Here is a 22,348-nt window from a genome sequence, read left to right on the forward strand (position 1 = left end):
TTCTAATAGGTGGAGGAGAGAAATCTACATGAATCTGTTCAAGCTCAGAAAGCCCTAAACCTTTGTGCAAGTGTGTAATGTTCCAACTTCTGTAAAAGGTGATAACCTCTTCGAGAGGGATGAAGCCTGGGGGCAGGAGGGGAGTTGTGGTCCTTTCAGAGAACACTTGGATACTTCTGAATTACATGGTTGGAGTGATCTGTACGGGGTCCACACAGTGTTTCATGGCCCCTCTCGTGCCATGTCCTTGTGTAAGACACAGCTTGGCTGTGGGGCTGAGGCAGGGTGAGGAGATCTTCCAGCCTCTGATGTCCACGTTGCCAGTTCCTGTTGTGAGCAGCGGATGTGAAGGTCAGTGAGATCAAACTTGTCTCTGGAGTTGTGATGAACCCTCTTTCTCTACCCATTATTTCCAGAAATGCGTGAGTTGACCAAGCACTTCTCCCCTCACTCAGGCTTATCTGTCTCCTGCGCTTGAGATCCAGTGTGTTCTGAGCAGGATGGGGCAGGTTACATATTTTAGTGGGGCTGCAGTTTGGGAACTGGCCATTGCTTTTTTTTGAGGGACTTGCTCTTGGCCAAGCCCCTCTTATATTTAAGTCAGCCCTTTATTTTCACTTCCTCCTTTTAAATTAGGCTGCATAGCAGAGAGGGGCTCCTGTGGACTTGTTCTGGGTCATGGGGTTGCCCTACTGCTCAGCAGTCTGAATGCTCTTCCAAAGACTGTCCTTGTCCTGAAAGAGATGCTGGATTAGGCCTGTTTGGAGAACTTACTTCTCAAGTGCCAGCAGTTTTGTTGTGATTTTGAATTTGTGTTTCTGAGTGTACTCGATTAAACAAAGTAAGTTTCTTGTTTAATCATTAATAATCCAGGATTATTGAATGTCCTGCCTTTTTTTGTTAGCAGTAAAAGGTCTGCTTTAATTGGAAGGCTCTAATACAGATTAAGGCCTTAGGCAAATGGGAATCCTCCTGTCTCTCCGTGAATTTGTGAGTGCTGGGAGAACCATTTAGATAATCAAAATTAGTGTTTCATTAAGGCATGTGCAGTTGGTCATAGTAGGATAAATGCTCAAAACCCAAACCCTGGAACTTCTGAGACCTGTCAAGTCATTTTTCATTCCCAAAGTAGCCTATAGTTTTGACAGCAGATCCTGAAAATCTTCACCTGAATAGACCTGGTGAGGCTACTGATGTGAATAGAAGGTTGAAAGAGGAAGACCTACAGAAGCAATCCACAAACAAAAGCCAGTGAGTTTGGTTACACAAAACTCACTAGCTATTATTAAACAAAAGCTATTAAGTTCAGTTACACTAGCATAGAGAATCAGTGAGATTCATTTCTCCTTTACTGACAGTTAAGATTAAAACCAGCAGGTATTCTGTGCAGCACCAAAGTGGGGACCTAGATGGAGACAGCCTCCACCTGGAGGAGTTGAAATAAATAGTAAAGAATGAAGAGCAGGAAGATGTGATTTGCTTTGTGATTGCTTCAATGAAAATCAAGTAGCCCTGGCAGTACTGCCCCATTCACGTGTGAGGCAAACCAACCATATGAAAAGTGGACAGAGAAAAACCATTCCATGTGTTTTCTGTCTAAGGTGATAAAACATTAATGGATAAAAAGGATCGGGGGGGGGGATGCTTAATGAGGAATTCCCGTGTATATCCAAAAGGGGTTTTGGCTCAATAGCCTGAATTCACAATTTCATTCAGTCAGCCAGGTTTGTAATTCAGATCTGTTGTGTTCCAGAGAATGTTTTCAGCTCTGAAAGTGAGAGTTTCAAGAAGTGGAAATGCTGTTGCACACTAGGATTGATTTGTCTGCATTTGTGTAAATTAGCTTAAGGTATTAATATAAAAAGTAGGGAGCTGCATCTAATGATTTTTTTGGGGTAATCTGAACCATCTGCCTCTAGATATTAAGGAGTTCACTCTTTAATCCAGATTATGGCTGACAAACTGGTTTTGGCATTCACGTTTCACTAGCATTGTGCCCTTCAAGAGCTGATGGGGCTGTAGGAACTCTCTTGCTTATAGTTGCTGGTTTTGAGAAGGTGTTCGGTTTGGTTTGGCTTTGTTGTAGTTGTTTGCTTGTAGCTCCTTTTTCCTTGAAGATGGCTTTTCTAATGAAAAGTATGTTGAGCAACCAGGTAAAGAATTTGGGACTTGGAGGTGGAGGGGAAGAAAGCAAAGAAGAAAGCACTCCTTCTGATCCAGCAGCAGCTGCAGGAATGACCAGAGAGGAGTATGAGGAGTATCAAAAGCAAATGGTTGAGGAGAAGTGAGTACCTGTTCCGTTATTATCAGTATGGGGCTGATTGCTGGTAACTTTGTGCAGATAAAGATAACCCCAGAAGAAGCCGAACATTCAGCGCTCTTCCCTTTCCTTAAAGCAGATGAACCTTTGCTAAAGAGACTTTACAAAATAAAAGTTCACCAACTGGAAATGATAAATACTATGCATGTCATCTGTCCGCCTGTGTCCCCTGCCCCCCCCAACTCTCTCTATGCTTTCCTCCTATCTCCACACCTTGATAGGCTGGATTCATTCCTAGTTGATGTTACTTTAGCTGTCATTTATCCATAGGTACAAGCTGTTGCTCAGGAGTTAATTCTAAAACATGTATGATTTGTTCACCTAGAACTCGGTGTGGATACACTTTCAGTACTCAGTCTTTTATCTGTCTGCATCTGCTATGGCAGACATGGAACAAGCAGTGAGTGCTGCTTCGAACGGATGACATTTATCTAGATAAAAGCTTTGAGATGATTATTTTTTGTAGTTGCATTTTTCAGTTTGGTTTTTCTTTTGCAAACTACAAAATCAGAACTTTTCACCTGATGAATCTCAATCTTTTGACTGTAACTACAGTTTTTACCACTTGCTGTGTTTAAATATCAAACCAGAAGTAAAATAGAGGACGTGACGAGTGGGAGTTCAAATCATACATAATTATAAATAAACGCTTGACTTTTAAATCTCAAATGCATCTGCTCCTGTAATGGTCAATTACATAATGGTTGTGTAAATCCTTCGTGTAAGATGATTATAGGTGAAAGGTTAATGACTGACGGCATTGAGGTATCCAGGTCTGTATTTAGCAACCCTTTCTGTCATAAACCCCTGAATAGTATCCTTTGCTTTGGAACAGAACACAGGGTTTGCTGTGCCTTTTGTCAAGGCATATTTAAAAGGGAGAGAGCCGCCTGGCAGCAGGAAGATGCTGGATTGAAACTGAGACTCAAAACAGTGTTCCTGGGATAGGGAAACTGCTTGGAAAAAGGATTACTTTTGCCAGGTTTTCAAGTGTGGCATGTGTGTTACACACTGACCTGTACTGAGGAATCGGTGCAGTACTTTGTTTGGAACCATGGTAGGAGCATAGGAAGTACTTTCGAAGAGGACAAAATGTGTGTGCAAGAAAGCACAAATTGCTGTGTCCTGTGCAGAAACAAACCAGTGGCTTGTGCTGGCAGTCTGCACCACTGTCACATAGAGTTTGCTTCCAGCATCACAAGAGTTCAAGCACGAGGTGACTACCAGTTTGTGCTGTACCTCATAGGCTGTCACACAGCTACTCTTATAGCCATTTCCTGTACCTGCACCACGTCGTGTTCCAGGGAGTGATTAGATCCTCCAGAACAAAAAGGCTTAAGATTAGGCCAGGCATTGGTGGGAGATGGGCTGAGTGAGCTTTGCCAGGTCTGCCCGTGGTGCCAGGACAAGTGAAAAGCTCCAGTCTACCTGAGCAGAAAATCCCCTCCTGCCCCTCAGCCTCAAAGGACACCTGAAGGGATGTGCAGTAATGCTGCACACACACTGCCCTGTGGGAACGTATCCCAGTACTGACTGTGGCTGCTAATGGCTCCTCTGGAGGAGTGGGCAGGCTGAGAAACAGGGAAAATATTCCAGAGAGGCTTGAAACAATCTTGCTGTCAATGAGTGGCTGAAAGCAGCTTAGATGGTTTCCAGTTAATCTATTGTTCTGAAACAATAAAAGCATGCAGAAAAGACCAGGAAAAGTCATAGATGACAGAGATCATCCCAGGCTATTAAAAACGATGATGGAGAGACAACTTCCAGCTCCAGTACCCTACACCACTGAGGTTTGGAAGCTGGGCAGTTTTGATGCTTGTTTTGTTTCCATTACTGTCTCCTGTGGAGAATGGACTCCAGGATAGATAGACTTGGTCTGAGCCAGAAAGACTATTCTGCCATTGTATGTGTGGTGGTATACTGAGAACGTCCCATTTGTAGAACAGGAGAACTGACAGGCAGCTGTGTAAGTGCCCCCATGGAATAAACAAGGAATAAGCATAACTGCCCTGTTGTGCTTTTTGGAGTTGTTCATTGTTACAGTGAGCAGTAACAGCTGGTACAGATAGAAACTCCAGGCAAGCAGTTTATCCTTCCCAATTGGTTTGTCTTGTCTTCTTCACAGGACTCAAGGGAACTGTTCTGAGAACAAGCAGCAGGGTGGGAATTCTGGCCCCTTAGCATCACTTTATTGGTATCAATAATTACTCCTTCTGTGCCTTTGGACAAGATCCATAACTTTGGCAATAGCTCCTCTGTGTAGCTTTATGCAGCCAAGCAACTGGTTCAGTGTAAAAGACTCTGTTTTACTGGTATCCTGAAACACTTTTTCTGACTTCCAGGATGGAAAGAGATGCAGCATTTGCACAGAAAAAAGCAGAGCGAGCCTGTCTGAGGGTTCATCTGAGGGAAAAGTACAGACTCCCCAAGGTAAGCCTGCAGTTCCTGACCTCCCCTCCTTCTGTGGCTGACTTTGGAAACAAACTGCCAGCACAAACTGCCTTTGCTAGTGGGATCCCCACTGCAGCTCAGTACAGAGATGGAGGAGGCCAGAGCCATGGTTTCCCTGGCCATTGCTTCTTTTAGACCTGTTTTTCTCTGCTCAGTAGGTGAGTCTAACAGCAAGGCACATAGAGCCCTACATGATGAAATGAATGAAGCAGAAGTCACTAAAGTTTCCTGGAAAGCAAGGAACTGCAGGTTGGAGGGTTGTCTTTGTTAGAGTCAACACTGAAGACAGTTATACACAGGTCTCAGAGATCTGTGTAGTTCCAGAGGCTGTGTTCAGACCCTTCTGAGAGGGGAGCAGACCCTAACCCTAATGGGGGTTAATTATTCTACTATGTACATAACATTTCTTGATTTTTGTGTTCTGATCTCTTATGTTCCTTTGGTTTAGCCCCATATGCTGTGTTACTCTGCACTACTTGCACCATGACACAGGTTCTGCAGTTGCTGTTGTTGACTTCATAGATTTACTGGGAAAGGGGGAAAGTTTAAGAGCTGCTTCCTTCCGCCCTGACACAGACGGGTACACCATGTGTTCCCATAGCCTGGGATACCACAGAGAGCCTTCCCTCTTCTAAAACCTGGATTGCATCCATCCCTGAGCTTCAGTCTGTGTGCAGGCAGTGAAAAAAGCTTATTTCTGCTAAGTCTTTGGAGGCTAAGGGTTGCATAGGCTCCTTACTCGTAGGTTGTTAAAGGGTCATGTGAGTTCTCCCAGGAATAACTAATCTGAGAATGGTGGTGCTTTAGATGCTACTAAACTGCTTTTAGCCTGCTCACTCCTTCATTGCTTGTAAAGGATTTCTAACGAGGTTTCCTTGTCCAGCTTCATTAGATGTCTTTATCTTACAGTTGTGTCAAGTTTGACTTCAGGGACTTGCTGAAAATGTATTATTTGAGCAAATGCCTTATGTATCAAATAATAGCTGCTACCTGGAGTCCCCTGGTTGCTGTTCCCTTTGCGGGCAGTGTTCTGGTGCTCTGGTCTGTGCCCCCTGGGTTTTCTCAGAGAGGAGGGACCCATGAAGTCACCTGTGCTCAGGAAGTGCTCAGATGCTGTCAATACGAACTACAAATGAGGGTTTCGCAGTGTGTTTGATGCTGTTGCCAAGCCAGAGGCCCTCTAGTGCCACGTTCATTATACTGCACCACTCTTCATCCTTTGCTTGAGCCCTCGAGGCCGCTCACAGTTTGCATGAGAAGTGGCTCAGCCTTGGGACTCAGATGAAGTTGTACCACCTGGATTTAACCCTTCGGGCAGGCCTTATAAACAGGCTGGAAAATGTCTTTTCGCTGACTTTTCAAGCGTGGGTTTTTGCAGCCGAATCCTTGCTGGGTGACTGCAAGAAACAGAAGTGCTCTTTTAAAAAGGATGGTTTGAGACTGGTACTGGGGGGGAGCAAGAGGAGCAAACACTGAGGCTCTCCAGTCAGTTAAGCTGCCTCTGCTCACCCTCTGGGTGCATCAGTGTTGAACAAAGCTTTCATCAGCAAGTCTGCAGTGAGCACCCTCCTCTGTAACAGCTCCTCTCACATCAACTGCTCTGTCAGGATGTTCAACTGTTAAGATCAGCTGAAGGCACAGTTCATTGTCTTAAAGAGTGAAGGGACCCCTTCCACTGGAGCAGCTGCTCCAAGCCCCTGTGTCCAACCTGAGCACTGCCAGGGATGGGGCAGCCACAGCTGCTCTAGGCACCCTGTGCCAGCGCCTCAGCACCCTCACAGGGTGAGCCTAAGAGCTCATCTCAATCTCTTCTTTTGCATCTTAAAGCCATCCCTCCTTGTCCTGTCCCTAAGTGCCCTTCATATATAGGAGTAGAAGGAGCAAGGGCAGATTATATGCTGACGCTTGTCTGTATTCATCAGTTGCAATATACCAGTTGTTCTATGAGCCATGGGTGCTCAGCATAGTGACAAGACAAGAAAGTGTATCTTGAGGGTGAGTTTAATTACAGAAAGATTAATTATGAAAAAGAACAGTACCAGATCTGAAGTGGTTGATTGGATTGCAGGTCTAAACCTCTAAACACCAGCATTTTCATTAGCAGCTGAGCAATAAAATATCATTAGGCTTTGTTTTCCTGTAGGAGGTGTGTGCTGAGCCAGCTCCGGAGCAGCAGTAGTTCCAAAGGCTTCAGGACCACTTGGTGCCTAGCTCTCAACTCCAAGTTAGGGCAGCTTTGGTGTCTCTGGTTTTGAAAGTCTCCCATTTGTAGTGTTCCATTCAGTTCTGAGGTCTCTGCAGTCACCCTTGGTGACGTCCAACGAGCACACTGCCACCTCACTGTACTCGAGAGCATGCTGTGGTCATCTGCCCCATCTCCACAGGATATTGACTTTGCTGTACACGGTGCACTTTGGGGCTAGATTGCAGTAACAACAATAGGAGGCTTGCCTCCCAGGACAGGAGCTCTCAGCCAGCTAAGAAGATATTAAGCATCTACTCAGTTTTGCTGATGTGGAGTGCTTGCAAGTGAATTATGCAGGATATGCTTTTTGGCATTTGTGTCTACCTCTGTAGCACTTCTTGAATGAAGGTCTGCTTTCCTTTTGTCAGCCCTTGTGAAAACATAAGTTATATCAGGAAGAAAATGAAATGATGATGTGCATGCTGATAAAAATTCAACTCTGATACATTCTGGCAGCAAAATGCTCTCAGATGTGTGATAATGCATTAATTATTTTGAAAAATGAAAGTCATTTCAGGTAGCTTAGTAGGGGATAGAAACCCTGAATATTACCAGTATCAATCACTAGCACACATTGTAAATGAGAGCATGAAATTCAAGACTAAGCAGGGCCCCTTTTTCAGTGCAAAAGCTAACGCTCCATGCTCTCTGGGCCAGATTTATAAGAGAAAGCAGTCCCTTAATGAACCTAATCCTATTAACAGAATTGTCAACTTAGGTTTGTCATCAGAAAGATGTTTGTAGCCATGAGATGTTTGATCTATGGACAACTTTTTCATCCCCAGAGTATTCAATACTTCACCTCTATGTGAAATATTTCAATAAAATAAATACAGAAATAAATACTATTATAATTAAAAAAAACCCCATCAAATTCTCTTAATCATTTCAGTTTCCTGACCTGAGATCAGTAATCAATTACTTCCTGCAAGGTCTAAACACAGGGATGTGAGTTGATGATGCCTGGAGAGGAGCATCTGACAACAGGCCTGTCCAAAGACCTCATCTGCAGTATGGCAACCTCAGGGCACGCATACTGACCCCCAGCACCCCTTTCACATCACTGGTACCCACCATGTCACCTCAACTGCTGCTGCTCCTGTCAGCCTATTGCCACAGCAGTGCTGGGGGTTGTGCTGTGCTGTATGAGTTACTGACACCTCGGGAAGGGACTGTGTCATCTGCTCCATGCAGGTGGATCCCTTCCCTAGTCAGAGCACTTGTGTGGGCACTGCTCTGTGAGATGCTGTTACTGAGCAGCAGGATGTTTCTCATTCACTGATATTTAGAGAGAAAGAGTATTCGGATGCAATCAGGTGTCTTTTCAATGACAAGTGCTGCTGTAGACATTAAAAAGGAAAGTTTTCTCCCCGTGAAAGGGGCTGTAGTCATGTAATCTCTTGGTCTATTGTGTTATGATGGGAATATTGTCAAGGCTTGATTTCATGAATAGCACCATTCCAGAATTAAAGGGTTTTTTCCTCGTATGCAGCCCTTGCATAGGCTCTAACTGTGCTGCGGGGGATGCACATTGACCAGGCAGGAACAGAAACTTGGCTCAGGGGAAGCTCTTCATAAAGCATACAGGCTTTAGATAAGCATCTGAAAACAAGCATTTGCTAAGCTTGAAGAAGAGCAGGGGCTGTTGGCACATAGCGGGCTGGTAAGTGGGGTAACTGGAGGACTTAGACAACAAAAGAGAGGATGGAGGTTGGGTGTGAGCCTGAGAAAGCAAAAGGAGGTGGGAGAAGGAACTGGATAAGCAATTAGAAGAGCTGAGCTACAGCAAGTGCTGAATTCTTTTGCTGATCTAAATGATTTTTAGACCAGAGTGAAACAGCTGTGGAAAAATGGAATCACTGTGAGTGTCAGGAGCAGTGGGAACAGGATTGCTCCTGTTCCTGCATAGGAAGATGCCTATGAGGCCCTGACAGCTGGGGTGTTGAGCAGCTTCCGCACACCTTCCTGTGCTCCAAACTGGGATCCTCGTGTAGGGATGCACAAATGGGTGTTTGGGAGTGGGAGACAAGGCTGCTGGTTGCAGCCTGTGGCTCCTTGTACCTACCTGTGAGGTACCTGCAGCCCTTGCATGGCACGGCCGGCTTGGGGCTGCTGCATTACTTGCCAGCAATCCCACTCACAGTCAAGGCAGGATGAATTCTGATTTTGTATGTAACTGGAACATTATAGGTGATGAATCACAGGGTGAGGTCTGGATTCACCTGCCCAAAGGATCTTTGCACATAGGCATAGGTAAATCTTACGATAGGGTAAGGTAGACATAAGGGAAGCAGTTCATCACACAGTGATGCTGGAAACCATTTGGGTCCCCTGTGGGTTACTCTGTGAACTTCGATCTCTTCTGTTTACAGCCTTCATATAGGCAGATTTAGGCTGTATTTAGATTATAGACTGTGTTTTCTGTTTACACTTGTGTATCATGTATACAGAAAGAAGTCTGTGTTATATTGCACCTCTAACTAGATGGATGTGAGTGACTACTCAGGGTCAAAGAATATTAGCAGTCACTAGGCTGTGTTACCTATGCTGTTGGATTGTCAGAATAGTGTCTGACCCAGTTTTGGCCTGAGCACTCTCCCAGGCACTTCCCAGGGCTGGTCTTGGAGTTAGGACAGGCATTCCCAGTGGGCAGTTAGAGGGGACCACCTTGTTTGGTAGAGCAAGAGAGCTCAGTGGCATTGCAGTGGGTTGCTCGGGGCCAGCTGGCCTTGGGGCAAGACACCAGTGCCAGGCATATTTAATTTACTAGAATAGATGTGTTCTCAGAGATACCAAAAGTGTGGCTGAACACTTGCAGGGACCTGGAGACTGTGAGGACTGGAGCCATCAGGAGGGAGGCCAGCCAGTCCAGTGCAGGTTTGGCAGGGTCCAGAGAGGCTTTCTGTATGGGTTTGTTAGAGTCCACAGTCCCAGCTGTCCTGTCCATGAGCTCTGTCTGTTTTGGGTGCCCTCTATAGTCCAAGCTGAATGTGTTCTGATGGAGGGCAGTGCCTCTAGCACTGTCCAAGCCCTCTCTGGCCTTCAGCAAGGCACAGTCCCCACATAGGTCCAGCTGGAACAGTTGGGATCTGCACACTCTGATTGCAGGCTGCTGTCTGCAGCTAACGGACACAGTGCCTTTACAGCACCACATTTCTGGCCCTGACTTCCAGAAGTGTGAGCCTGGAGCTTGCAGACTCACTGTGTGTTTGCACTTGCAGCATCAGCCTGACTTTGAGAACATCCTTGTGAGAAAACTCTGGAACTTATTTCCACCAGACTTAAAAACCAAACCAAACCCGGCAGGTAAAATCAGGAACTTAATCCTGCATTTCCCTTTCAAATCCAAGTAACAGGACGAGTTCTGGCAAAGCTTAGAAGAAAGAGAAGAGGCCACACACATCTTAGGTACTGTGGTTGAGCAGCCCTGCCCTGTTGAAGCTCATACTCGGTCTGTTCAAGGCCAGACCAAATGCAAAGTGGGTAGAGGCAGGTGACCTGAGCAGAACTGTGCTACTTTAGATTGTATTAGATTGTGCTACTTTAGACTGCATCTGAATGTGTTCTTCTTTGATCAGAGACCACTGTGAACAACAAACTGGGCTTCTGGAGGGCAGGGGGCTTTGGGGCAACAGCATGCCAAACAACTGTTCATGTTGCCAAAGTGGCCTTTGTGTGCACTGTATAAAGAACACTTTTGCCAGTTGGGATATTGTTTCTAGCAGCAAGCCTCACCCAAAGGAGCCAAGAGACATCCCTACTTGTTTTAGCCACATAGTAGTAACTATCATGATACACTCCTCCATATTTTCCTAACAAATATGAGGAGAAATGAGGTTAATCAGTACAGCTATTGCAAATAGAAAGCAGTGTAAATACACATCACAGTAAATAGTGGCTATACAGTCAAGCATCCCAGTCTGCCTGTCTTGCTAGGGCCCAAACTACACAGACATTGCTCATATACATCCTCCCATTCATTCTTGCATTCGTTCATTCATGCAAACCCGAGACCTCGCTCACTTTCAAAAACACCTCCTGCTGATAGCATTGCTGCTTATTCATATCAGGCCTTTGCTGCTGTCATGCTTCATTTTGGAGATGTAATGAGGCATTAATGCTTATCTTTGATGTGTGAACTGTGTCAAAATATCCTGTTCTTCTGAGCTCTAGATGCAGCAGAATCCACCATAAAATGTGAACAAAATCACTATTGTTTAGGAACTGACACAGCCCCACTGATGGGCAGGCAGGAAGCGAGTGTGTGTAGTACTTGCTGCAGTTCAGCCCTTCTAATTGCTTACCCAGTTCCTTCTGTCTCCTTTTGCTTTCTCAGACTCACACCCAACCTTCATCCTCTCTTTTGTTGTCTAAGTCCTCCTGTTACCCCACTTCAACCAGCACATTATGTGCCAGCAGCCCCTGCTCTTCTTTACAGCTCAGGGATGCCAATCAAAGACCTAGATACAGCTTAGATGCAGTCTGGGGAAGATGGAGACCTTTGTTTCCAGTATTTCTTTCCTAAGTTTAATGCATCTTTCTTCAGGAAAGCATCAGTTTAGTGCTGATATCTAAAAAGCACACACCAACATATACATAGGGAAATGATAACCACACAGTTCTAAAGCTTCTGCTTCGTGGACTGAATCACACAACAGATGACAGTCTATTGTGGCACATCTTTGGTGGATGCGAGTAACCTGTGGCTTTCCTGCAGGATCAGCATGTTACCACAGTTAACACATATGGCAAAGCCTTCAAAAATGGTAAATGCCACTGAGGGCTTTGTTTTGAGAACTCCTGACACCTCAGAACAACTACTGAAACCCTTCAGAGAGAGACCTGAGAAACCTTCCCACTTGTATGGGGGCTCCTGAGTTCACAGCTTGGACTGAGGCATCTGTGCCGATGGTTTTGTTCTCCTTAAAACCAATAGAACCCCCAAACAACTGACAAGGAGAGGCTCAGGGGTAGATCCTGGGGCAGCAGAAAGGCTCTCATGCACTGTCCTTGTTTTCTGCTCTTTGTACCAGAGTGAATTGGATGAGAATCAAATACAGATGGCTGGAGATGACGTGGGTTTGCCAGAAGACCTGCAGAAGATGGTGGCAGAAGATCAAGTGGAGGAAGAGGACAAGGACTCTATCCTGGGGCAGCTGCAGAACATCCAGAATATGGACATGGATGCCATCAAAGAAAAAGCACAAGCTACCTTCACTGAAATCAAACAGGCTGCAGAGCAGAAGTGTTCTGTGATGTAGAAGAGGCAGCGAGGTCCAAGGGTTATGACTTCAGCCTTGTCTCAGAGGGGCTGGGCTGCAGAGTGAGGGCAGGCTGAGGAATGCACTTAGCTCTATAGCATTAAATGTAAATATAGAAAAGAGAGAGAGACTTAAAACCCCAAAGGAGGGGGGGGGGGAATGACATGCTGTGACTTCAGTGAGAAGCTAGAGCTGAGCATCACTTTTTAACAGAGCATTTTTCCCCATAGAAAAAAAATAGCTTCAAGAAAGCAGACAGTGGGGAAAAACGTGCCTTCTTCATGTTGTCAAGGTGATCAGAACGCTGTTAAATGTGTAGTGAGAAACAATGTGCTTCTGGTGCACAACATACAGGCAGTCACTCATTTAATAGTGCTTTCAGCAAGAAATCTGTCTAACAAACCCATGGGTATTTCAAACATTTGGACACAACCAGTATTCCACTGCTGCCATTTCTGCTGAAAGTCCTTTAAAATATGGTTTTGACCATCTCTGTTCTCAATACAGCAAAAGGCTAAAGTGAAGCGTTTAACTCTACAGCTTGGGACAAAAGTGGCACTGTATGAGCGGGGGCTTGCAGGGAACCAAGGCTGGGTAGCTATCCATGAAGCATGATCAGGCAGCAACACAGACTTCTCCAGGCTGCTTTAATGTCTCTTGGCTTCAAGTGCTGGTCAAACACCAAGAGACAGCAGAGGCCCCCAGCTTGGCTGCTCTGTGCCAGATTCTGGGGCTTGGGTACCAGCAAATCACTGGTAGAGGCTACGGTGAAAGTGAGCTCCCAGGAGCATCAGTCAGTCTGTGCTGGGAGCTTGCACTGCTGTAGTCACCATGCGTGACAACCCACCCCAGAGCTGTACAGCCCACGCACATGGATGCTGTACACAGTGCTACTCCTGAGCCTAGTAAAGGAAGGACTTTGCATGCTCTCCCAAAAGCTAGCCTGTGAATGCAGTTTGCAGATGAGCACATGTAGCACCTTCCTATAGGTTTGTAAGTCTCTTTCTCTCTTCCTCCACCCAACCAAGTAAAAGTGTTCATTTTAAATGAATTCATGCACTAAACACAGTTTGGTTTGTCTCCTTTCTTTCTCTCTTTTCCTGACACGTTTTTCTTTCGTCTTTTTACCCTTTTCCTCTCCTCTGGAGACGTTGGACCTGTCCTCCATGGGACAGCTCTTTGTAGGGGGGTTCTTGGGTGCAAGAGATCATCTTGGAAAAGCTCTTTCAGCAATCACTGTTCAAATACAAGCTGCATAGACTTGTTTGAGAACCTGTTATCAAGTATTTCCCCAGTGCAGTCCTATGAAATGTGCCTTTTCTTCTTGCTCACTTCTTTCTTACTTAAGAAACACAGAAGTTGCCAAGTTTTCCTTCCTCACTCTTTTCCAGAGGATGCCCTGGTCCATTTAGAGAGAAATGCCAGTGGCTCTCACATTGCAACAGGTCGTTTCTTCAGTGGAGAAGTTCAGCATGTTCATCAAGCATCAGGGCTAGCAAATGCTAGCTTGGTTTCAAACACTGCCTAAACCCACCAAGACGTCTGATGTACTTTCTGTCTCTCGGGGTCCTGCTCTCAGGTGTCATCAGACAATTTGTCTGTGTGGAAAGAGGTTTGTGAGGATCAATCCACTTCCCTCTGTATTTGTATCAATCTGGTAGGTGTCTATGCTGTTCTGGTACTTCACAGACTGAATTATCTCACCCACAAAACACAAGCCTGAGCCTTTCAATCTTTGAATTAAAATGTGTCTGGGACATCCTGGAAATCTTCCTGGAAGCACCTGGAGGTTTGAAGGAGCTGATTACATTTGGGGTCACCCTGCTCATGGTTTCAGAGGTCAGAGAAGAAAGTACAACCAAAATCACCCAACAAGTGATTAATCAGGTTCCAAGAGCCTGCTGGGGCTGGCAGGAGTGAGTGGAGCTGGGGGGCAGCTGCAGGACAGGCTCACTCCCATGCTTAGTGAGGCTGCTCCCAGCCCTGGCTGTACTGACCAGGGGAGGGACAAATGGATGTGTACATATGTGCACGCACATATGCGCATGCATGCAGGTGTACATGTCTGTGTGTGTGTCTCTGTGTGTGTGCTGCATGGAAAAGGAGCAGATTAAAGTGTTAGGTCACATGGGAGCTACTGCTGGACGGACCCTACCTGGGATTTGAGTTCTTATAGTTAATAGGATCGCTGGAGCTCAAGGCCGTCATCCCATCAGGATAAATGTCTCTAGTGCCCACTTTTAAGCAATCCGAATTCAATTAGGCTAATTGGAAAACAAGTAAAGAAGGATTGCATTAATATAGCCTTATAGCATGAACCCACACTCCCTCTCTCCGGAGGGATGGCTGAGTGTGGTGAGCCCAGCCCAGCTGCTCCCCAACCAGCAAGGGCTGCCCTGCTCCCCGAGCAGCCACAGCCCACCCTGTACCCACAGCCAGGACGTGGGGCAGCACAGCCCATAGAGGCTCAGGCTCTGTGCTGCCCTCCCCATGAGAGTCCAACCTGCCACCTTGGAACTGGTGCAGAAAACACAAGCAGGGCAGGCACAAATCGCCCCAGAAAGCAAGCAGGAGGTGACTGTCAAGGAGTGAGTGCTGCAGTGATGGGGACACAGCAGCTGCTTCACACCCTGTGCTTTGAGAAGGTTCTTATGCTGCACGCTGAGGAGATTCTGGGTAGAAAAAAAGGCAAAGAGAGTTCTTTCAGGTGTTAACAATCTGTTGGGGACACAGAGTATGCAAAGTGCGGTGGGTGCAGGTTCCCTAGCGTGACGTATGTCCCAGGTGACTGGCAGCAGAGGGTTCAGCTGACAGCTCACACATTAGACACAAAGGGGGATATTCAGTTACCTTTCTTTGCCATCCTAACATCTCTGTGTCAGTCTATGATTACCAGAGGAACTGTTAGACTTCCTCTCCCCAGAGCAATGCAGTTCCACCACACTCTGTGCCTGAAGCAAAGCAAGAGGGAAAGGATGGAGCTGGAGGGGCCAGGGCTGTGTCTTGTCCCTGCATTTGACAGTTTTGACAGGTGACCTAAAAGCAGCATCTGTACCAGGCCACAAGTAAAGCCCATTCCCAAGTTTGCCCAGGGCTTCTGGAGGGCCAGGGCCTTTTGTGCTGGTTGCAGAGCCATGAAACCCCAGGACCAAATTAGCAGAAATTAGGGACATTGCACAGTTCATTCATCTTCACTAATAGAGTTCTTGGGAAACACACATGTAGATTAAAGGAACACAATGGCCCCTGGCTGATTGCTTTGAGTACCCTCCAATGCCCCTACAATGGTATTGACTTGCTTTTCATATTGTGCACAAAAGCCACACTAACCTTTTCTTGTCTCTTCTGTTGGCCTCTTCCCTCTTTGCCAATGGATGGCTGAGTTCTTTCAGCCCCAGCCCCCCAGAGCAGTGAGTAAGGCAAAGCTCACCTGGAGCCAGGAAAAGCTGAGCACTTCCACAAGGAATTAACTTTGGAATAGCAGACCAAAAACAGGTGGGCACCGGCAGAGGCAAACCTCTGGTTTGAAGTCATTCCTCTGGGAAGAAACTACACAGAATGCATCCTGCTGGGGCAGGGAGGGAAAGATGCAGATCTGTTGAGAGAGCTCACACCTTTTATTAGACCAGCTGATAGGTCTGGAAGCAGCAGCGGCAGTGTCCATTCACATACACTCTCCTCAGGCTTGAAACAGAAGAATCTCCAAATCTGAGTGCAGGCTGAAAACCACTCTGGATGTTACTGTGTTTGTCACTTCGCTTGATGCTGCAGGGGAATTTGCAAGTGCTACCATGGAAGAGTGACAAACTGAAAAGCAGGATAAATACTGCTCCAGGAAGGAGGACTTTGGAGGCAGAAGACATGAGGCCATTGCCTGGTTAAGTACTGTGCCAAGTCCTCCATCAGGCCAAGCACTAAGGGAGGGTTGGGACTTGGCTCTCTGCCTTACCTCCAAAAGCATTCTGTGGTCTCCCATGAAGCCCTCCAGCCTCCCACCCTACTCCTGTACCAGAGGACAAGACCACAGGGTCTGTCCCATACCAGTACCTTGGAAAGTGTCCTCAGAAAGCCAGTGCTTTCCCTGTGAAGTCTGAGCCCACCTCCTTCTGCAGAATCCATCCCCCCCCCCCCAAAAAAAAAAAGCCAGCACGCACCTTCACAAGGTCTTGAAGGCAGAGCCCAGCAGGGAACCAGAGAATCAGCCTTTACCCTCAGTGCGTTTTACCCTCGCATTTGACATGGGATAGTGCCACGGCATCCTCCTGCATGCCATCCCTTGAGGGGCTGCCTATAAAACCGATGCCAGGGACGGATCTAGGCTGGAGCTAAGTGGGAGGAAGTCCGAGCGGCTCCCAGAGCCCGCGGAGCAGCTCAGGGCTGAGCCCCACCGAGAGCTGGCCCCGGCTCCAACCCCTCCGTGGACCGGAGCCTCTCCCCCCGCCGGCGGCTCCCGGCCCGTCCCGATCGGTGCCACGACGGTTTCCGACGGCAGCTCCGGGCCCGCCCCGCCTCGCGGGCCCTGGATGGCATCTCCCGGCGCCGTCTGGGGCCGGGAGCAGGGTCTGCGGGGCGGGGCGGGGGGGCCGCGGGGCTGCCCTCCCTCCGTGCCGAGCGGCGCGGGGGCCTCGCCTGCCCCTTCACCCACCGCCCCCCGCCCTCCTCCCCCGCCCCGAGGAGGCTCCGTGCCAGAGCTGCCCGCACCGCCCCGGGGCCGGGCGGGAGCGCAGCTCCGAGCCGGGGCCGCGGCCCGACAGCCCCATGCACCCTCCCGGCGCCCCGCTCGCCATGGCCGACGGCGCCTTCTCGCTGTCCGCGCAGGCGGCGCGGAGCCCCGGAGGGAACCCGTCGAGGCTGCACAGCATCGAGGCCATCCTGGGCTTCCCCAAGGAGGACGGGATGCTCGGGCCCTTCCCCCCCGACGGCAGCGCCAAGGACGGGGACCGGCGCTGTGCCCGGCACTGCCTGCCCAGGGTCACCGGGGAGCCGCCGCCGGCCGAGCCCCAGGCCCGAGCCGAGCGCTTCCAAGGTGAGCGCGGCGGGCGGGAGGGGCGGGCGGGTGAAGGGGCCGGCGGAGAGCTCTCCCTCCGGTGACAGCCGGTGTCCCCCCCAGAGCCCTACTGCCCCGGCAGCGCCAGCCCCGAGCTGCCCGCCGGCAGCGGCGGCGAGGCGAAGCCGTCGGACGAGGAGCAGCCCAAGAAGAAGCACCGGCGGAACCGCACCACCTTCACCACGTACCAGCTCCACGAGCTGGAGCGCGCCTTCGAGAAGTCCCACTACCCCGACGTGTACAGCCGCGAGGAGCTCGCCATGAAGGTCAACCTGCCCGAGGTCCGCGTCCAGGTAACGCCTGCACCGGCAGCAACCGGCCCGCGAGCCCAGCCCGGCCCCGCACCGACCGCTGCGTGCGGAGCGGCCCCACGGGGCTGCAGCGAGGGCCGTTCTCCGTCCGGCAGCCGCTACCGCTGCCCTCTGGCTGGTGTGACCCGGCCCGGGGCAGCCGGAACGGTTGTGAGCCAGGGCGGCGGCGGCTGAGCCGGGCAGGCAAGGCAGGAGGGCGGGCAGGGGAGCAGGACGGGCAGGGGAACAGGACGGGCAGGGGAGCAGGACGGGCAGGGGAACAGGACAGGCAGGAGAGCAGGACGGGCAGGGGAACAGGACGGGCAGGGGAACAGGACGGGCAGGGGAACAGGACGGGCAGGGCAGCAGGACGGGCAGGGGAACAGGATGGCCTGGCCGAGCCCCGGCTCACGCTGCTCTGCTCTCCCCGCAGCCGGGCTCCCTGCCGAGCGCAGGGCTGCGGGGCTGCCGAGCCGAGGGGCAGTGCGGCCGAGCCCCTCCGGCCGCCGCTCCGTGTGCCCCACTCGCTGTGTTCCGTGGGCACCGCTGCACCGGGGGCACAGCCGCTGCCCTCCGCGGGGGCAGCCGGTTCGCCCGGTGCCATCCTGGCTAACACTGCTCTGCCCGGTGCCATCCTGGCTAATGCCGCTCTGCCCGGTGCCATCCCAGCTAACGCTGCTCTGCCCGGTTCCATCCCGGCTAACACTGCTCTGCCCGGTGCCATCCCAGCTAACGCTGCTCTGCCTGGTGCCATCCCGGCTAATGCCACTCTGCCCGGTGCCATCCTGGCTAACACTGCTCTGCCCGGTGCCATCCCGGCTAACGCTGCTCTGCCCGGTGCCATCCTGCTGCTTTGCCCGGTGCCATCCCGGCTAACGCTCTGCCCGGTGCCATCCTGGGTAATGCTCTGCTGGTGCCATCCCAGCTAACACTGCTGTGCCCGCAGGTTTGGTTTCAGAACAGACGGGCCAAGTGGAGGCGGCAGGAGAAGCTGGAAGTGACCTCCATGAAGCTGCAGGACTCGCCCATCCTCTCCTTCAACCGCTCACCACAGGCAGCACCCATGGGTCCTCTCAGCAGCAACCTGCCCCTGGAGACGTGGCTGAGCCCACCCGTGCCCAGCAGCACAGCCCTGCAGAGCCTGCCTGGCTTCGTGTCCTCACCGCAGAGCCTGCCAGGCACCTACACCCCTCCGCCCTTCCTGAACTCTCCAGCAGTGACCCACGCGCTGCAGCCGCTGGGGGCTATGGGGCCACCACCACCGTACCAGTGTGGAGCCACCTTTGTGGACAAGTTCCCCCTGGAGGAGGCAGACCCCAGGAACACCAGCATTGCTGCCCTGCGGCTGAAGGCCAAGGAGCACATCCAGTCCATGGGCAAACCCTGGCAGACAATCTGAACTCCCTCTTCTGCCCCGGGAGAAACCCGCAGGGGAGGCTGCTGCTGGGATGCCCAAGGGACACCCTGGCCCTGCTCTTGCTCTGTGGACAGCCAGGTGAAAGAGGGTGTCCCTTGCTCAGCCTTTCCCCTGCCTTGACTTGCTGTGTATTCTGTGGTCCTTTTAACTCCCTTTTCCACGTGCCCTGCAGAGTTAGGGGCTGATCATAGCTTAGAAAACAGTCTTTGCTCTCCCTCCTTGGCTGGACACTTTAGTTGCAATAAAGCTGCAGTAGGGTGAGGAGCTGTGTAAGGTGGCTGGAAACCGAGGCCTGCGTTACCTGGGGAGGGCTTTCTGCTGCACCCCCACATGGCACATCCTGCGTGAGGGCTGTGTGTGGTGCTGTGCACCCCAATGGGCTGCTTGGACCTGGTCTGCGCTGCTGGGGAGAACGGGGCTGGGACAGGCCTGGCTGGGGCAGATGGAGCTGCTGGGCACTGGGAGCACGGAGCTGTCAGCAGCACCCATGGGGTGATCCTGCCCAGTGCAGCCCCGGGAGCCAGAGCGGTGCTGAGCTGGCTCCTCTGCATGCACAGTGCCCATCACCAGGCTGCTGAAACTAAAACTGTGGCATCTTTCTTTTCCATTATCTCCGTTACTGCCTGTAATGGGGCTGAGAAGCTGTAATGAAACACCCTTCTCCTCCGCTGGGCACAGGGTGCTCTACACACTCTGGAGGTTGTGGCAATTAACGTTTCTCATTAGGGAAGAGAGAAGGATGCACAAGTGCCCTCATTGTGTCCTGGGGATGATTCAATGCAGACTGGGACCTCTCCTTTCACCATTTCCCACTCGTTGTGGCCAGACAAAGGCTGGCGTCTAATTATATTTTCCCAATCTGTGCGTATCTTCTAGGAGTCCTGTCAGGAACAAGTATGTCAGCTTTGTTCAGCCTCACTTCAGAGAGCTTTTTAACCTCAGACAGCAGTTTCTAAACATCCCTTCACAGCCTCCTCCTCAGCAGCCCCCACCTATTGTCTGCAGAGCTTCTCTTACAGATAATAATAGGAATCCCTCTATTTTGAGATGCCTTTTCCTCTCTCCCAGCGTCCCTGCGGATCCAACCTGCTCTGGAGCAGAGCTCATGCTGTGCCTGGGCTTCTCTTCCCTGAGCTGTTCTGCTCCAGGGGGTGCAGGGAGCCCCACTGAACTGAGGGGGATGTAGCCCTGCTTGGGCACGATGTATGGCTGCTGTGTGTACAACCATGGTGGTTCCCAGCCTTCCCAGTACACTGCTGCTGTGTGTACAACCATGGTGGTTCCCAGCCTTCCCAGTACACTGCTGCTGTGTGTACAACCATGGTGGTGCCCAGCCTTCCCAGTACACTGCTCTTTGCTTCCCTGCTGCTAGGGACAGACTGTTGCTCTCAGAAGCAGGGAGATGCTTTGGTAACTCTGTGAGGAGGCCTCAGTGAACTCAGGGGAAGCAGGAGAACAAACCTGTTCTGTTGGGCTCAGGTCTCAGTCCAGCAGAGCTTTCCCAGGTGAGCTCTGTGGCATCACCAACGGTGCTACAGATGGAGGGTGTCTCTTGGTGTGCTCCAGACGTGCCCGCACACCCCTGGCTGCGTCAGTAGCGACACACACTAACGAATGATGGCTCAGGCTCCATGTGCTCTTCCTCCTCCTCGCCATGGGAACAATCCCTCTTGTCATTACTCGGCTGTGGTCCAGCTGTGGCTCTGATGCCCAAAGCCCTCCTGAGTGCAAGCACATTCAACTGGCGCCCGATTCCTGCCTGTGCTTATTGCTCTTGATGAGCAAATAAACCCCCCAGATGTCAGTGATGTTGTTCCCCATTCTGACAGCCCTGCCCTCCCTCCCTGCTGCCTCTGGTTCTGAGCCTCTAAAGACTTTGGAACCTCCCCCCTGAACTTTCTGATCAGTGCTGGCATCAGCACTGGTGCTTGGGGACTAACACTAGAGAAGAGTATGACAGGACAGCAGAAAACAAACCAGATCCTCACTTCCATTATGGTCCTGGGAGTAAGCAGTGAAAGACAAGCTGTGAGGATTGCTCTTTTACTGACACACAAGCAGGTCTTGTGTTATACATTGCACATGTGAGCCTTGTAATGCATAAACTGCTGTCACGTCCTTCCAGGAAAGCTATCAGTTTATTGCTGAAGAGTTTGACAGCCAAGCAGAAGTGGGCACAGGCAGGTAAATATTGCCCAGCCAAAGACAGGGACAGAGGCACGCAGGAAATCAGGGCTCCCTTGTGCCCTGCCTGCTTGTCTGTGCTCCCCTCAAACTGTCCCAGGCCATTTTAAAAGCTCATTTGTTCATTTTGTTGTAAATATCTTCTCCTTAATTGGGTGCTGAGTCTAATAATCCTGTTGTTAACTGTACAATAGCAGTCAGAGTTAATGACCCATTAGTGATTAATTCCTTAAACAGCATCTAATTGCTGACTGTAAAACCTTTTCTTAAAAGTGGATTAAATCATCTAGATCCTTAACCACTTCTTTACTCCAACTTTGCTAAGGCTCTTACATGGCCTGTTCCCAGTGATCTAGCTCTTCTTTTGCTTAAACTGTATTAGCAAGGGAGTATTTTTAGTGTCTGTATTTGTATTCTTTGCACCATCTGAATAAGGGATAAAAGAAATAGTGGGAATGCTAAGAACTGTACTCTGCAAGGAGCGATTGCAGACAGTGAACGTTGTTCCCTTTAGGGAGAGGTGAACTTGTAGGACAGGGTTTGTCAGTGGTCACAGCAGCGCATAGGGTTTGGTGAGGAAGCTGTGAGGAGTTGTGAGAGCTTTCCCAAGAGTAGCTGTTTTGTTGTGAGCAGTAGGGATGGGCACACATCCCTGTGTTACACATGGAACTGTCTGGTGTGCATCTGCTGCAAAGCTCTGGCCATCTCTGCACCTGGAGCAGTGTCTCCACTGGCAAAGGAGGTTAATCCCGGGTAGTTCTCATTAAGATGTGAACACAGACAGGTAGGCAGACCTCTGTTCATGAGAAGTGTTTCCATTAGGCCTGGCTGCCTTTGCCCAGCTCAGAAATCCCAGGCTCAGCACACACAAGTGTAAAGCTTTGCACAGGTCAGTGCTATGAGCTGAGGGACAGAAGACAGTCACCACAAACAGCTTTGAAGGTCTCTGAATACACAGTTATCAGGCAGATGCCCTCATGGAGCTGTCCTGCGGGCACCATGCTCAGCAGAATGTGTGTTCTGATCTCTGCCTTCCCACCGCTGCTCCAAACCCTGTCAGAACCCAAGCAGCCTTGCAAAGACACCTGACCTATTTAAGCCACGGCGGGTCTGGCATGGAGACCAGCTCGGTT

General features: G+C 50.0%; 2 protein-coding genes and 1 long non-coding RNA gene across 3 annotated transcripts; 2 read left to right on the plus strand and 1 right to left on the minus strand.

Moving 5' to 3' along the window:
• The first annotated feature begins 2,117 nt into the window (after positions 1 to 2,117).
• On the plus strand, positions 2,118 to 12,412 carry LOC101881340 (complexin-4). The gene is made up of 3 exons (XM_005141028.3): positions 2,118 to 2,284; positions 4,663 to 4,750; positions 12,050 to 12,412. The coding sequence occupies exons 1-3, from the start codon at positions 2,118 to 2,120 to the stop codon at positions 12,275 to 12,277; spliced, it is 483 nt and encodes a 160-aa protein (XP_005141085.2). The 3' UTR covers positions 12,278 to 12,412.
• Positions 12,413 to 15,769: 3,357 nt separating this feature from the next.
• LOC117437891 (uncharacterized) lies at positions 15,770 to 17,766 on the minus strand. Its single transcript, XR_004550523.1, has 3 exons — positions 17,513 to 17,766; positions 16,432 to 16,565; positions 15,770 to 16,042 (listed from the first exon to the last, which is right to left on the minus strand). It is a non-coding gene; the product is annotated as an uncharacterized lncRNA (long non-coding RNA).
• On the plus strand, positions 17,036 to 19,037 carry LOC117437890 (retinal homeobox protein Rx2-like). The gene is made up of 3 exons (XM_034072539.1): positions 17,036 to 17,303; positions 17,388 to 17,617; positions 18,561 to 19,037. The coding sequence occupies exons 1-3, from the start codon at positions 17,036 to 17,038 to the stop codon at positions 19,011 to 19,013; spliced, it is 951 nt and encodes a 316-aa protein (XP_033928430.1). The 3' UTR covers positions 19,014 to 19,037.
• The last annotated feature ends 3,311 nt before the right edge of the window (positions 19,038 to 22,348 follow it).

The sequence above is a fragment of the Melopsittacus undulatus genome, chromosome Z, assembly GCF_012275295.1.
Source record: "Melopsittacus undulatus isolate bMelUnd1 chromosome Z, bMelUnd1.mat.Z, whole genome shotgun sequence".
NCBI lineage: Eukaryota > Metazoa > Chordata > Aves > Psittaciformes > Psittaculidae > Melopsittacus > Melopsittacus undulatus.